The sequence below is a fragment of the Periophthalmus magnuspinnatus genome, chromosome 2 (assembly GCF_009829125.3).
Source record: "Periophthalmus magnuspinnatus isolate fPerMag1 chromosome 2, fPerMag1.2.pri, whole genome shotgun sequence".
Lineage (NCBI taxonomy): Eukaryota > Metazoa > Chordata > Actinopteri > Gobiiformes > Gobiidae > Periophthalmus > Periophthalmus magnuspinnatus.
The window spans coordinates 1,377,503-1,394,415 of NC_047127.1; the positions used below are offsets into that span (position 1 = coordinate 1,377,503).

The 16,913-nt window shown below is 41.0% G+C and overlaps 1 protein-coding gene across 1 annotated transcript; it reads left to right on the forward strand.

Moving 5' to 3' along the window:
- The first annotated feature begins 6,596 nt into the window (after positions 1–6,596).
- Positions 6,597–16,437, forward strand: acp2 (acid phosphatase 2, lysosomal). Its single transcript, XM_033979350.2, has 13 exons — positions 6,597–6,752; positions 10,536–10,631; positions 10,846–10,932; positions 12,046–12,106; positions 12,740–12,831; positions 12,919–13,017; positions 13,116–13,205; positions 13,314–13,397; positions 13,471–13,519; positions 14,245–14,333; positions 14,416–14,522; positions 14,613–14,782; positions 14,861–16,437. The coding sequence occupies exons 1-13, from the start codon at positions 6,663–6,665 to the stop codon at positions 14,995–14,997; spliced, it is 1,251 nt and encodes a 416-aa protein (XP_033835241.1). The 5' UTR covers positions 6,597–6,662; the 3' UTR covers positions 14,998–16,437.
- The last annotated feature ends 476 nt before the right edge of the window (positions 16,438–16,913 follow it).

Genomic DNA, 16,913 nt, shown 5'->3' on the forward strand with positions numbered 1-16,913 from the left:
ACACGCGCCTCATGTCGGTCCAGACTCAGACTGATGTGTCCAGAGTCCAGAGACACAGAGTCCAGCCCGTGTGCGCGAGGAGAACACGCTGTGAGCGCGCACAGGGGGCGGGCGCGCGGGGGCGCGCCTCGAATCTGTTATAGCGCGTGCGCGTGAGAGAGTTTATGTGAAAATCAGGTTTAAATTTAAGTCAGAGGAAGAAGAAAACACAACAATAACACAACAACACAACAACGACAACAACACAACATCTGCAACACAACAACAACACAATAACACAACAACAATAACACAACATCTGCAACACAACAACAACAACAACGACACAACACAACACTGAAATCAGACAAACAGAGAGAAGAAGAGACTTTGACTTTTATCAAAACATTTATTATGTGTCATTTCTCAGTCGAGCCAAATGAAACAATCACAGATCCAGGGCCGGTCCAGACTATGGTCAGACTGAGCAGCTGCTTAGGGCCCTGAGTCCAGCAGGGGGCCCCAAGAAGAAGACGATGTAAAATGGCGGGTTGTCAGAGTTTCATCCCGTCAAAGCCTCGTGTGATGATTTTATTTTATCCTGGACATATTTATAAAATCTTTTCTTACATTTGTATTAAATAAAGTTGTGAGTTGTGTAGAATTCTGCCTCTGTTGGTGTCACAAAAATAAATATTGTCACACATCAGGGACAAGTGTAAACGAGACTTTACCTGTGATAAGACGTGAGACATTTTACTGTCCCCAGACAAAAAACTGGACGAGCCAAACGAGTCGAGAGACTTTAACTTCACAAAAAAGACACACTCCAAGAACAAGAACAAGCAAAACTGGGTCAAACAAAAGTAAACAAAACAAATAAAAATAAATACACAAAAAACAACAAAACAAACAAAAATAAATCCAGAAAAATAAACAAAAAATATAAAAAATAAATCCAGAAAAAATAAATAAATAAATCCAGGAAAAATAAATAAATAAATCCAGAAAAATAAACAAAACAAACAAAAAATAAATACAGAAAAATAAACAAAATTAAATTAAATACACAAAAATCTATCAAAACAAAAATAAATACACAAAAATAAACACAAAACTCAAAAGAAAAGTGAAGAAACTGATTTGTGTTGTTACTGTGACCAAAACATGTCACTACATTTACACAATGAACTTACTATGATACTTAAATACTTTTACTTGAGTAACTTTTGACCTTTGTATCTGTACTTTTACTGAAGTAACGACTCTGAGTACTTCAGTTTTAGCACAGACTCAAAGACCAGGTCTGAGTACATTTATGTGTAAGTGACGTTATATAAGTACACACTCCTCAGAGCGCGTGAGGTCCTCTTATGCAATCCTTAAAAACACAAAGTCCTATTTGAGTTTTACTGTTGTTTCCAGCTGGACCCCAGGGGGCGATAGAGGGAACATACCGCACATTCTTCTCCTGACACTCTGTCCATCTTCACATGTACGACACGACAATATCACTTTAACACAACAAACGCACTGTGTTTGAACCACGAGCGAGAGAGGATCATGTTTTATGTGTTTGAATAGAGTCTGAGCGTGTTTGTCTGTGAGGATCATGTTTTATGTGTTTGAATAGTGTGTGTGTGTGTGTGTGTGTTTGTGTGTGTGTAGGGGTGTGTGTGTGTGTGTGTGTGTACATGAGGTCATACTTGCACAGACCCAGGATGGAAATAGACGCATTAATCCGTGTCTTTCATTAATCCAAAAGGCGTCTGGGAATAATAGTCCTCACGCTGCGGACTCCGGCCTGGTCACATGATCCGGGCATCATATCGTCCTGGGTCTGTGTGGGCGGGGCTGTGGGCGGGGCTGTGGGCGGGGCTGTGTACACCTGTGCACTGTCTCTTTAAGTTTGAAAACACGACGTCATTCAGTGGAAAGAGGAGTTTAAAGTGTGCACGTGCAGCTGTGTGTGTGAAAGTGTGAGTGAAGTGAACAGAGACCAGCAGGAGGCGAAAGGAGGAGGAGGGGGAGGGGGAGAGGGAGGAGGGAGAGGAGGGAGAGGTGGGAGAGGTGGGGGAGGGAGAGAAGGAGGGAGAGGGGGAGGAGGGGGAGGGGGAGGGAGAGGGGGAGGAGGGAGAGGGGGAGGAGGGGGAGGGGGAGGGAGAGGGGGAGGAGGGAGAGGAGGGAGAGTCGGAGGAGGGAGAGGTGGAGGAGGGAGAAGTAAAGGAGGAGGGAGAGGTGGAGGAGGGAGAGGTGGAGGAGGGAGAGGTGGAGGAGGAAGGAGAAGTGGAGGAGGACGGAGAGGTGGGGGAGGGAGAGAAGGAGGGAGAGGGGGAGGAGGGAGAGTCGGAGGAAGGAGAGGTGGAGGAGGGAGAAGTAAAGGAGGAGGGAGAGGTGGAGGGGTTGAAGAGGGGGAGGAGGAGGGGCTGATAAAGAGCTTATGAAGTTGCACTGCTTGACACACACAACAGTGACATGATATGATAAGAACTGAAGGAGACTGGACAAAATACTACTGCCACTACTACTACTACTACTACTACTACTACTACTGCTACTACTACTGCTACTACTACTAACCCTGTGCCACCACCTACTCCACTGACTGAATGTTAGAACATGTGGTTAAAAAGGCCAATCCTCATGTGTTTAGTGAAGATTCCTTTATTGTCCTTTTCTACATCAACACAATCACAGACAAAAACTATACGACTCAACTCTGTAGCACTGAGACGTCCTTAATTAGTCCCTAAATAGACACACCTGAGCACACCTGGACACACCTGAGCACACCTGAGCACACCTGAGCACACCTGAGCATACCTGAGCACACCTGAGCACACCTGAGCACACCTGAGCACACCTGAGCATACCTGAGCACACCTGAGCACACCTGAGCACACCTGAGCACACCTGGACACACCTGAGCACACCTGAGCACACCTGAGCACACCTGAGCACACCTGAGCATACCTGAGCACACCTGAGCACACCTGAGCACACCTGGTGAGACCAAACAGGAAGTAACAGAGGCACACAGAGTCTGGTGGTATAAACATAGAAAAAATGGCTCTACTACTAACGCCATTACTATTACTACTACTACTAATACTACTAATACTGCCACAACTACACCTACTACTACTGTTACTACTCATACTGCAGTGCTGTTTTCACTTCTGTATCCAAATAACTTGTATTCATTTCACCGTGATAAACCTAATCAGCTTTGACCAAATGAGCCGAGACTCGATGAAAAGTGAGACTGTGACCCCAGTGCAGGGCCAGTACACAAATACAAATACAAATACAAATACAAATACAAGTAAATGCGAGGTACGAGGCCCCCTGGTGGTACAGCAAACGATATTTAGATGTCCAGTATCACATTAAACTGAATCTTGTGGCTTTAATCCATGTTCTAATGTTGTTTTGAGTCACACTTTATTATTAGTCTGTTACATCTCCACAGCTCAAAACGCTCTGTTCCACCTCGTGATGTCATCAAGTGGTAGTTTTCAAATTAACAGCTCCTTTTACCTTTGGTTCGGTAGAGACTGACAACTCCAGATTTGCTAAAATGATCCAAATGATTCTATAAATGAAGGTGTGTGGAGTTTAAAAACACAGAGGAGCACTTCCTGTATCACCACACGATGACATCACAAGGTGGAACAGAGTGTTTTCAGGTTGAGAGAAGAACGTAACATGGAATTTATGGGGCGTACACTGTTCATTGTATGTTTTTATAACAATGAAATACAGCGACACTGAGGATTCGTTTTTGTTTTGTTTTTTTTGTTTTTTCTCTCTCACTCCTTATTTAATTTAAAACAAAAGAACACCTCTTTAAAATCCAAATTAGCCGCCGTTAGCCTCGTGTCCCTGTCCTTCAGAACACCGGAGTCGTCCCCTGCGCGTGTAGAAAGGTCAAAAGGTCACGGAAATCTAATTAACTGAACAATTGCTACTATGGCGAGGAGATTAGAGCTGACAAAGCACAACACGCTATTTGCAGCCCGCAGCTAAAAATATCAGCGTTTCACCTCTTCTGGCGGCGCTTCCCCCGTCCCGCGCATCAACGACGGCCATCTTGTTTCAATAGAGCCAGATTAAATTATAGAGGTATTTAGAGCGGGCTTGTGCGGCGTTAGCTACAGGGCGAAACTGTACCACAACTGCGTGTTTCCATAGCAGGCCTCAGTTTGATTTGATAAGACGATAACACGGAATATAACGTCCTGAAACGAGATCGGAGCTGGCACTCGTTTGTCTCATGTCCCACGTATGGATTTGTAGTATCAGAGCCGCACTATGTAGGTCAGGACCGTACGAGCGCAGGTGACTCTGTGTGGGAGAAAGTTTGTTTTGTTTAATTATGTCACGGTTTTACTTTGTGAGTGATCAGGTAAATGTGGACAGGATCAGAGTGGGACGTCCAGAGGGGAAGACGGGAGGACAAAAACTCTGAAAATTTAACATGACATTCAGCTTTTAACCCTCTGATGCATGAATTATGAAAAGCCTTGGTCAAGATTTTTTTCTGAAGTGTTTTTATTCTTCTCAGGACATGAAACAACATCGTGAGCTGCCTGTAAAAATGAATTAACTTGTGTTCTATTGTAAATATACAGACATATGTTTCTTTTTATGCTTTGAAAAACATTTCAACATTTTTTTGGGGGGAAATTTCAACACTGTTTAGCAGCAATGTTTAGGTTTGAATAAGAAAAACAATCAAAAACCAAAGAAATTTACTTGCAGTTACACCGACTGACCACTGAATTGACCTCAATGGAGTGTGGCAGCAGAGAGCACTCCACCATTTAAACCAATGCATTAAAGAGAAAGTTCTGTTTTAGTATCTGTCCACTGCAGTGACCGCTGTGCACCAGAGGGTTAAACTCTGTATTTAGGTAGAGTCGCTCTTTTGGAACGGAGAAATTATAGAAAAACATGGTGAGTAAAAGTTGCAATAAGTAAAAAGAATATCACTAAAAAAAAAAAAGGCTAAATTCTGCTCCTTCAGTGGCTGGATTGATAAATATCTGAAATATTTAGGATGGAAAAGCAAACGTACACAATAAACATTCAATGGAACAAGTTTTATTGCATTTGGAACAAGTGGATCCAGTTTATCAGCTCAAATAGAACTGATTTTTTGTGACTTTTCCATTTCGGGTGAAGAATTATTTTATTTTATTGTACAATGCACATACAGTGTTTGATTACACGTCTTTACGGGTCTTGTAAATAGTTTAGTTTTTCCTTTTTACTCTTTTTTTTTAACCTTTATTTAACCAGGAAAGTCCCTTTGAGATTAAAAACCTCTTTTTCAAGGGAGTCCTGGCCGAGCGGCAGCAGCAAATAAAAAATACAGTTACATAATTAAAAAGAGACAAGATAAGAGGAAAAGACAAAGAGATTATAAAAAACAAGTGCATGTTGTGGAGCCTGGAGATCTCTCAGTTTAGATGTTCCAGTCTTTCTGCAACATGTTCCAGTGGACAAAAGCCTTTATGCCCAGTTCTTTTAATACAATAAAATGAACATGGTGCAGTTATGAAAAGTACTTTTAAGTGTAAGTAGTACTTTGAACAATAATGCTGTTTCATGTAATATCTAAACTGGAAGGAATGTGTTTGTACTGTGTGTGTTCCTCCTGAAATAAAATACAAATAAAAATTAAAAAAAAACTCTGAAGAAGTCAACTTATCTTGTGGAGTCAAACACATCAAACTGGAGTGAACGAGCGAGGAGTAGATACAAAAAAAACAACAACAAGCGTCTTATACTGCAGATAATCAGGGAATTGGATCCAGGTGTGTCAGCTCCATGATCAGGTAAACCCCCGAGAGACAGACAACACAGAAAAGAGTGAGACAGCAGAGACACAGCAGATGAGAAGATCCTGACAGTTTATATGCTGCTGTTTACTAAAGCCTCATCAATCTTATGTGTCATTTCTTCATGAAATCAATAGCCACAGGTTTTAAACTATTACGACCTACATAAAGAAACATTTCGTATTATTTCATTTCATTTTCATTCATTTATTTATTTATTTTGAGCACATGTACGAAGGACACTTAAAGCACATTTCACAATTTTGTTGTTATATAAGCTCGAAAAGGAAGTGGAAGAAGAAAATGTATTAAATCCCACCCCTGTCTTCCATTAGGACATGAATTAGATGCATGGTTTAAGCTTCCTATTCAGCTGAAAAACAGAAAAAAGAAATACAAGAATACACCTATACATACATACACACATATATTCATCATTTATATGTAGACCCACTTATTAGGTTGTGTAGAGTTACAGACTGTTGTATATGCTCTAATATAGTTTTTAATATGTTTTTATTTTTTTAAAGATAGTTTTTAATACAATAATCCGGGTAATATTTGATTTAACCTCGCCTGAGTAAGTTTAAATCCAAAAACAGAGGCTGACCGTGTTAGAAACATTCATTTGCAGCTCTATACTGACATCTCGTGGACTAACATGGCGCAGACCAAGATGCGGAACAAAATATGTAAAGGACCAATGACGTTCGACGCCGTGACGCTGTGACGCCGTGACGTCATGACGCTGCTCCTATAGGTATAGGCAGCAGTGTCCGTGTTTGCGGGGTTAGCAGATGCGGGCTAGCTCTTCCTTCAGGCGGACACTCTGCAAACATGAACCCGGGCCCCCTCCTCACCCTCCTGGCCCTGAGCTGTGTCCGAGGGCCAGTGGTCAGCGGAAGAGAGCTGGTTTATGTCACTGTGGTGAGTAGTTTGGAGGGAAATTTCATTTTTTATTTGTCATGAAGCTAAAATGCTCGCACTGTGATGCGTCTGTCACTGCAGGCTCTGACAGCTCTGTTTGGTTTTACCTGAAATAATCTTAAACGTTCGCTTTTTTAACGCTGTTTTTAGTTGAGTTAATGTGTGTTTATGTTAGATAACTGTTTGGTCATTGGCCTGAACTGAACTGACTGTCATAATTGCCCAAACAAGTCTTATTAGTGCTGGACCTGTGGTTGGCTAATGCTCACCAACCAACAGAAAGTTATTGTGGTTTCTGAGAACACTAGTCTGCTGTATGACCAAAATGACCACATAAAATACACAAAAACACACAAAAAGCACTTAAAAACACACAAAAAGCACTTAAAAACACACAAAAAGCACATAAAACTCATAAAAACCAACAGAATCACACATAGAACAGGCATTAAAACACATAAAAACACACATAAACCACACTAAAATACATATAAAACAAGTCTAAATAGTGCTGGAGCAGTTGGCTAATGCTTATAAATTAGCAGAAAGTTATTGTGGTTTCTGAGAACACTTCTGTCTGCTGCATGACCAAGATAACCACATAAAATACACAAAAACAGACAAAAAGCACATAAAAACAGACAAAAAGCACATAAAAACAGACAAAAAGCACATAAAAACGGACAAAAAGCACATAAAAACGGACAAAAAGCACATAAAAACGGACAAAAAGCACATAAAAACAGACAAAAAGCACATAAAAACAGACATAATACAAGTCTAATTAGTGCTGCAGCTGTTGGGTAACTTGCAAATGAACAGGAAGTTTGTTATTTCTGGTCTGCTGCATGACCTAGATAAAAACATAAAAACACACCTAAAACATGTAATTAGTGCTGGAGCTGTGGTTGGCTCATGCTCACAAACCAACAGAAAGTTTTTGTCATTTTTGAGAGCACTTCAGTCTGCTGCATGACCAAGATAAACACATATAACACACTAAAATACACACATAAAACACACAAACACTTGAATCTTCTGCTAGCTAGACATATTTTGACACTACAGCTAAACTAGTCAAATTAATCAATAAAACCCTGGCCAATCGAAGGACAGCTGACCTCTGTATCGGTCAAAACATATTCTGCAGGGACAGACTCTTATCAGAACTAGTCACGCTGTTTGGGACAAATTCCTGGTGTGGAAATGGACTAAACAAAGCCTTTTTTGAAGCTCTCAACAGATGCACAGAGGAAAAGTTCACTGTTGGTCGCGCCTCTGTTTTAACACGTTCTTGCCAAATATCTTTTAGGTAGGTGTTGACGACCCTCTTGAATTTGTAGTAATGAAGTTTATTGCAGTGTCTCTTAAGGTCAACTATAAAGTAAAACATATACGTAAAGATTATTATGTGAACTGCTCTTGATCGGGGGTGTTTTTATAACTTATTTGACCTGATAAACCTCGGGATGTGATGGCGTTCCCTCCTCTTCCATCAAAACATGTCAGGGATGTGAAAATTGGACTTGCCCCCGTTTCCTCTGTTAAACTAATTGCGTTGTACGTGTTAAGTGTTAAGTCAGGAGGCGGTGGGTGCTACTGACGCACTGCTCGCTTTGTAAAATTCAACATCTGATCACAAAGATTGGAAGTGCAGTCTGCGTGTAGCTTCCGTTCCTAGAAACCCGACATGGAAAAGCGGGTTAGCCTTAGTCGTCTTAATACCCTGACCCTGACCAGAGTCCTGACCCCAACGCAAAACCCTCACACCATCACTCGCTTCTTTAAATGACCCACTTAACCCACACTTCCTGTTTCGTCTCATGCATAACACAAACCCAGATGAACCTGTTTTCCCTGCACTTCTGTGTGAATTTACTGCACTCAGCTGTTGTGGCTCATATGGCTCATTTCTTATCAGCCTGAGCTTATGTAAAAGGAGCAGACAGACAAATTTGCCCTGTCAGCTTTTTTTTTTTTTTTTTTAACTTGTTGATTCTGCATTTTTAACGCAGTCATGTGACAACAAGAGTGATTGTAATGCAGTAAAACCAGTGTTGTGATTGTGTTACATGAGGAGGATGGATTTATTTTATTTTAACTTAACGTTTTTATTTTATTTATTATATTATTTTTTATTTTATTTAGTATATTTTTATTTATTATTATTTTTTTATTTTAATTTATTTTTGCAATTTTAATTATTTTTTATTTTTTGTATTTTATTTTTATTTTTTGTATTATTTATTGATTTATTTATTTTTGTTTAAGCGGTGCTATGTAACGTTTCTGCTCCAGAGTGCGCCATCTGCTGGTCTCCATTCTAATGCCGTACTGTGGAACATCCCAGACAATCAAAAATATGGCTATGGAGAAAAGCAGGTTGTGTGTCCTGCAAAAGAAAAGTTACTTAGAGCAACTTTCACAAAACCACAAGAACAGTTACACAAAAGACTGGACACACATTCATTCAGTTTTATTTCTTTATTTTTATTACTTTCTACATTTTCTACTCACACTGCAGACATCAAATATATGGAATTATGTAGTAAAGAAAAAAGTTAAACAGATCTACTAAATATTTAAATATGATGGGCGGCCATTTTGAGTATTTGAATATAAACTGTAATGTTGTTTACCTTTTTTCTCTTTGCTTTTAGGCCTGTCACAATAATCACTATATTGATGTTTTGTTCAGTAAATTATAAATGGAACGATCATTTTTAGGATAAATATTCATCGTGGGACTTTTTCTTTGTAAAAACGGGAACTTTTTGTTTATTTTTTTCAGCAGTATGATCAGATTTGAGCTGTAAAAGGTGAAATTATGAACTAAAACTGCTCAAACTAATGACTTAAGTGTTTCATTCACACAGCTCAACCATATAGAACACTTTTGTACATTAATAATACTTTTTGTGAATAATTTATTGTTTCTGGTCTGTGTTCTCATGACCTTTTAAATGGAGGGGGTGTTGTATGTAAAGAGTTTGGGGAGTGTCTGCTGCAGAGTCACAGTTCAGTGTTAAACTGAAACACGGGGCCACAGTTTCCTTCTTTTTCACTTCCTTTTTAAATAAACCTGATCATGTGACTTTAAACTCTCGCCCTCTGTCCTCCACTTTTATCTGGTTTAGTTTGTTTTGAATTGCTGCACAGTGACCTCCAGCCTTTATTTCTCTCTCCTACTTTCTTTGTCTCTCTCGCTCTCTCCTTTCTCTTTACTTCTTTCTCTCTCCTTTGTCTGTCTCTTTCTTTCTTTCTCTCTCCCTTCTTTGTCTGTCTCTCCTTCTCTTTTCTCTCTCCTTTCTTTGCCTCTCTCCTTCTCTCCTCTGGTCTTTGTCTTTGCCTCTCCCCTTCTCTTTTCTCTCTCCTTCTCTTTCTCTCCTCCTGCCTTTGTCTCTCTCCTTCTCTCTTTGTCTCTCTTCTTCTCTTTGTCTCTCTCCTTTCTCTCTCTCTCTCTCTCTCCTTTCTTTGCCTCTCTCCTCGTGTCTTTGCCTCTCTCCTTCTCTCCTCCTGTCTTTGTCTCTCTTCTCCGTCTCTCCTTTTTCTCTCTTCCTTCGTACAGTTGAACCCAGTGACAGAACTTCCTCTTTTTTAACGTCCGTGTTTAAAATATAAAACAGAAACAAACAAAACTCTCAGGTCCATTTAAAACAAAACAAAGTCGGGACAGTCATGTGACCTGGTGTTTAAAGTTCCAGGTGAGGGATTGTGGGAGTTTTTGAAGTACTCAAAGTCTCAAATGTATTTATAATTTATCATTATTATTTTTCTTCTCAGCTCTTTCGCCATGGAGACCGCTCCCCCATCCGGGCCTACCCCACTGACCCGTACCAGGAGAGCGCCTGGCCTCAGGGCTTCGGGCAACTTTCCCAGGTCAGTGTCTCCTCTGACGTGACGGCCATTTTGATTTGAACACGGTGTAATTGTGTGTTTGAGGTCGTTGTTTGTCTCACGTTGACTAAACGGACTCCGCCTGTAGAACACATCCTTTTGGTTGTTTGCTTTTCTTTACTCGTCTTTAAACCTGTACAGACGTTTAAATCCCGTCACGTGTTTTGTTTTTTAAATGTTCTTGTTGTTTTTGTAGGTGGGCATGAAGCAGCACTATAACCTGGGACAGTTCCTTCGAAAGCGCTACACCGGCTTCCTCAAAGAGTCTTACGATCGTCAAGAGGTAAAGCGTCTGGACAGTCGCTGATGTTAGCATTTAGCATTTAGCTTCTTAGAGGTTTGTCACAGTGTCTTATAAACTGGCACACACATGTACAGCTGAAACCAGACGTTTACATACACATAATAAAAAGACACGGGGTTTTTTCTCACCGTCTGACATGAAATCAGACTAAACTTCAGCAGCGTCATGTCGTGGGGTTGTTTTTTGGGGTTGTTTTTTGGGGTTGTTTTGCTGCAGGAGGGACTGGTGCACTTCACAAAACAGAGGAAAGAACATTATGTGGAAAAACTGAAGCAACATCTCAACACATCAGCAGGAAGTTAAAGCTTGGGCTCAAATGGGTCTTCAAATGGACAATAAGCCTCTTTGTCACCAGTTTGACCATACGCTTCGGCTCAAGGATGACAAAGAGGCTCAAGGATGACAAAGAGGCTCAAGGATGACAAAGAGGCTCAAAGATAACAAAGTCGATGCAAACTCTGCTCAGTTACATCAGTTCTGTCTGGACAAATATGACAACTATTGTGAGAAGCTTGTGGGAAAAAAAATCCAAAACATTTGACCCAAGTCGCAGAGTTTAAAGGCAATGACTGTGAAGAAAGTCATGGAAAATTGTCTTTAAAAAAATCCTTCCATCATTATTCTGGCTTTTAGCAAATAGAAATAATTTTGTTAATCCTAATTGACCTAAAGCAGGAAAAGTTTAGTCTGATTTCATGTCACACGGTGAGAAATAAAAGCATATGTGTCTTTTTATATAGTGTTTCTAAACTTCTGTAGATGGAAAATGTGTATGTGCCTTGTTCTCCTTTATTCTAGAAGTTGCCGTGGGCGTCGCCATCGTTGTTCGGGTTATAATATTTTGCACGGGGCTGATCTTACCAGTAAAGTTCCACACGGAGACGTTTTGAAGCCTCCAGAGAGTTGGTGCAGTGTCAAACATTTATATTAGATTTTAGCGGCATTGGAATTTCTGCTTAAACGGAAAAGCCACCACGAAGAAGGTTCAGTAGCGTTTAGAGGCGAAAGTGGGCGGGGCAGAATAAGGTCAATATAACGTCGACTGTTTTGAAAAATGAATTGAAAAACTTAAACTGTGTCTCGTCTTTACAGATTTCGGTGCGAAGTACAGACTTTGACCGGACCCTGATGAGCGCAGAGGCGAATCTCGCAGGTCAGTGAGCGACTGTTCAACAAGAGACTAACATAAGATCTGACTGTAACGTCTCCAAAGCTCAAAACGCTCTGTTCCACCGTGTGATGTCATCAAGTGGTAGTTTTCACACGGCTCCTTTTCCCTTTAGTTCAGTCGAGATAAGTGGCAATTCCAGAGCTGAGATGATCCAAATGATTCTAGAAATGAAGGTGTGTGGAGTTTAAAAACACTCTGTTCCACCTTGTGATGTCATGTGGTAATACAGGAAGTGCTCCAGTGTGTTTTCAGTTTGAGAGAAGAACTCGGCCTAAATCTGCAGGTTTGTGTTTAAACATGTGTGAATGAAACAAAACACAACTCCAGGTCTGTTTTGCGATGAGGAAACGACATTAGAACAGATCAAAAAAACAGCTTATAATGTGCAGTTTTGCTTTTTAGGCTTCAACTTTTAATCCAAACGTTTATATTATATTGTTATAATAATGAAAAACATATAAATGTATCAAACGTAGAAAAAGAAAATGTCTCCATTCAAAATTAGGCTAATAAATTAACTTTTGCTTGGTCTTAAATGTTCGTATTAAGCTGCTCCACTTCTTCATACAGGCTAAGGTCGTGTACTTATTAACTGAGATTATGTTTTAAACTCAGGTCTGTACCCTCCAAATGGCTCCCAGGTCTTCAACCCGGACATAAAATGGCAGCCGATCCCCGTGCACACCGTCCCAATGCCTGAGGAGAGGGTCGGTAACAGCAGCGGCCGTTTATTAACTCAACATTTTAAATAGTTCCCGTTTTGAGGTTTGTGAAACTGTGCGTTTTGGTTTCAGCTCCTTTCATTTCCTCTGTCTGACTGCCCTCGCTACAAACAGCTCATGAGCGAGACGGAACAGACGCCGGAGTTTCGCAACGTCACCGCGTTCTACCAGGTAAAGTGTTTTCTTTTTTTACGTAACGACGAGCCGCGTTCTCCTTTTGTTCACGCTGGGATCATTAAGGGCTTTTGTTGTTTTTTGTTTTTGTTCAGGACGTCATCGAGCTGGTGAGAAACAAAACTTTATTAAACAAGACGAACATTGAATCCGTTTGGGGCGTCTACGATACGTTATTCTGCGAGGTAACGTGATTCTGATATTTTCTTTATAAAATTTTAACCATTTATGTAAACAGTTTATGAGCACTACCTGTATTAATTCCCGTGTATATATATTTTTACTGCGTTTAGGCTCAGCACAACATGACTCCTCCAGACTGGGTCACTCCTGACGTCATGACCAGCCTCAAATACCTGAAGGATTTTGCATTTCGGGTAACGCGCTTTTTTTCCCCACAGCTTTGACTATCGTTTTTATACAACAATAACCTTGATGAATTAATTACAGATGGCGTTTGGGATCTACAAGCAAACGGAAAAGAGCCGTCTTCAGGGAGGTGAGGAACCGACACGTCGTGGACTCGTTTCAGACTCAAAATAAAAGAAATATTCAAATCTGTAACTGGACAAAAACTTGTAGGAGTGAAGACGTTTGGCTGCTCGTCCAAGCCGCGGCTTGGACGAGCAGCCAAACGTCTTCACTCCTACGAGACTTTTCTTCAATTCTGGTCAGATTCCTGCTGGACAAAGTCTTAAGGGAGGAGCTAACGACGCTGACGCTAACGCACCTGTTTGTTTACACTTTCTGCTTCTTATCTACGCCTAATGAGCTACAGTAAGCGTGAACTGTCCCTGAATCAAAGTTGGCGTGATCATTCAGGTCCCTAATGGGTGCTCTCACAACTGTTAGCATCCTAGCTAGCTCTATTGTTCCCTTGAGGATGGAAATGGATGACATCGAAGGCCCTCGTTCCTGTTCAAAGATGGTTTGAGAGGCCGTTTTTGTTAGGAAACGCAATCTATTTCTTCTCTCTGGCTCAGATCTGTATGCAAGTATGTCCAAAGGAGTGATTAGCGTGTTTGAGAAGGAAATAAACAGCCGACTGTGGTCCTGAGCAGCTCTTGCGAATGGACTGGCTGTTTTATCTTCACTCCTTTTTCATCCAGTTGACAGATTTGAACGTTTCTTTTTTCTACGGATCATACCTGAACGACTAGGGGATCACACGGTTATCTTCCCACTCCTTAAATACGTTTGTTTTCCTGAATTCGCATGTTCCAGGTCTGCTTTTAGGAGAAATCGTAAAGAATCTCACTCTCATGGCTACGGAAAACCCCAAACCAAAACTCAAGCTCATGATGCTGTCTGCGGTGAGTTTAAAATGTGAATTCTAACAAACTATTTCATATTTTTGCATTTTGTTTGTGAATTTGAATGTGTTTATTTCGGCAGCACGACACCACCGTAGCCGCTCTTCAGGCCAGTCTAAATGTTTTCAACGGAATCCAGCCGCCGTACGCCTCGTGTCACATCTTTGAGCTCAACAAGGAGGAGAACGGGTAAGATTTAAACTGAACAAGAGTCAATTTTGTGGAATATACGGCCTTCAACACAAAACCAGAACTGATTTGGTTTCATTTCGTCTCCAGGGCTTACACAGTCTCCATGTTTTACCGCAACAACACTGAACTCTACCCAGTGGAGTTACCCGGCTGTGCTCTTGACTGCCCCCTTGAGGACTTCAGAGCACTTACGAAACCTTCTATTTCGGACGATCGGGATCAGGAATGTCAACTTCCTTCACCGGGAACGAGCAAAGGTAAAATCTTTAGTCAGTACAGTTCCATCTGTCTGAAAATGAATACTTTTAATCATCCGTGTCCCTCTATATTTGCAGAAGTAATAATTAGCTTAGCGGTGTCCGGCTGCGTGCTCTTCATCCTCATCGCCACCCTCCTCGCCGTCATCTGCCGCCAAACGGAGCCGATGAGGTCGCGGGGATACCAACATGTCATCAACGAGGCCGAGTCCTGACAGAAGTGCGAGCTCCTTCCTCCCAAATGCACGCGCCTCACATCCTGGGACGAGAATACGGAAGACGAGAGCGAAGATGAACTTTGACCTCTCTGCTCCCGCTGAATGAACTGTGAATGAACTCCAGGGGGCGCTGTGATCGGAAAGGCTCTGTTTTCGGCTGTCGGTGGGTCCAATAAGTGGTTTCTGCTGGGAGAGGGACTAACGATCGCCCTTTAAAAATGAATTGTGTGTATAAATAAAGCGGGATGTTGTAAAGTACTTTTGATAATTGTATATTTGGAAGTAGAACGTTTTATAAATTCAAGGGCTACGTTTTAAAGAACTGGAGTTTAAGGAGTGAACGTGCCTTAATCCACCTCCTTTTTGTTTGTCTTTTTCACTCAAACTTCCACAGATTTACACAGGTTTCACTGGGACGCAATGCAATATTCAAATATCTTGCAAATATTACGTGAACTTCCCCAAAAAGTTGCATAATATTGAGCGTTTTGTTTAAAGGTTCATGTTACACTGTTGTTCTAATGTCGTTTCCTCGTCACAAACAGACCTGGAGTTGTGTTTTGTTTCATTCAGACACGTTTAAACGCACAAAGTCTGCATTTTTGAACTCCACACGTTACTCAAACATGCGAATGAAACAAAACACAACTCCAGCTCTGTTTTTTTGAGGAGGAAACGTGACTTTAAAGCTGCAAAGGTCCGTTTTGTGCGATTATAGGACTTTTTTTTAAGATGAATTGAACATGTAGCTTCAATAGAAATGTTCTTATTCTGTGACGAGGGGCGACTTCATGCACTGGAACACTAGCACACGTTTAACTAAAATGCAATTTATCTGTTTATGTTCAAAAACGAGTGTGGGGTGAACACGTTTTGTACTTGCTCAAATAAAATAAACATTGGATTTGTTGATTTGCACGACTCTTATCCTCTCAGTCATGAATTAATCTTTTGAATTTTGATACTTGGTTAAGTCTCTTTAAACTCAAGATCTCGACTCCTCCCCCTGTTCCGTGTTTGAGTCTCGGCGAGCGGCTTTTGATTTAATTGGGATGTTCCTCATAAACTTGTTAAGAAGGAAATGAAACCACATGATCTGAGGCAGCGCATAGTCGAAAAGTCTGAAGTGGCATCGGGTTTAAAAGAGCAAGAGTCAAGGGGGCGGGGCCAGACATGTTTAGGTTAGAGCTACTGTAGAGTCTGGTAATGTCTGGAATGGTCCGCTGGTTTGGGAACCTGACTGTCTCTAAAGATCACCACAGACCCCTCGTGTTCACACAATCATCTAGAGCAGGGCCGTCAAACTCACATTCACCGAGGGCCACATCTGCAAAATGGCCGCCATCAAGGGCCAGATGTGACTGTGCGGCTCGATAAATGTCACTAAATGTAAACGAATGTCATGTAAAATAAATGTAACTACTTTTTCACTTGTTAAATAACTGTTTCTGTGATAAACTGACATTTTTAAAAGTGTGGATCTGGTCAGAACCTTCAGCTCTGCGTCAAATTCGTCCTTTTACAGACTTTTAATTATTGGACAGTTTGTTGTTTTTCTTGCAGACTCACTTTTTCATACTTAGCTCCGTGTTTGGTGTCAAAATGTCGACGTAGATTGTACCGACCGCGCCTCATAACACAAAAAACACTTGTATTCACCTTCACTTTTCTTCCTCCAAACTTCCTTCCACGCCGACAGTTTTCCTCTTCATGAACATTTACAAATATTTCTCAGTTCCACTTGTTGGAAAATCTCATTAGTTTATTATCAGTGCAAACATTAAAGCAGCACAGACTTATTTTAAAATGACAGTCGTGCCTTTTAATTTATCTTCTCACGGGCCACATAAAATGACGTGACGGGCTGCATTTGGCCCCCGGGCCTTGAGTTTGACACATGTGATCTAGAGGGT

What these genes read in the sequence shown, in the direction of transcription:
- acp2 (XM_033979350.2), top strand. Translation starts at nt 6,663, where the DNA reads ATGAACCCGGGCCCCCTCCTCACCCTCCTGGCCCTGAGCTGTGTCCGA. An exon ending in CGCAGAGGCGAATCTCGCAG is followed by an intron (nt 12,107 to 12,739) that starts GTCAGTGAGCGA and finishes TTTTAAACTCAG; the next exon opens with GTCTGTACCCTCCAAATGGC. An exon ending in AGCTCATGATGCTGTCTGCG is followed by an intron (nt 14,334 to 14,415) that starts GTGAGTTTAAAA and finishes TTATTTCGGCAG; the next exon opens with CACGACACCACCGTAGCCGC.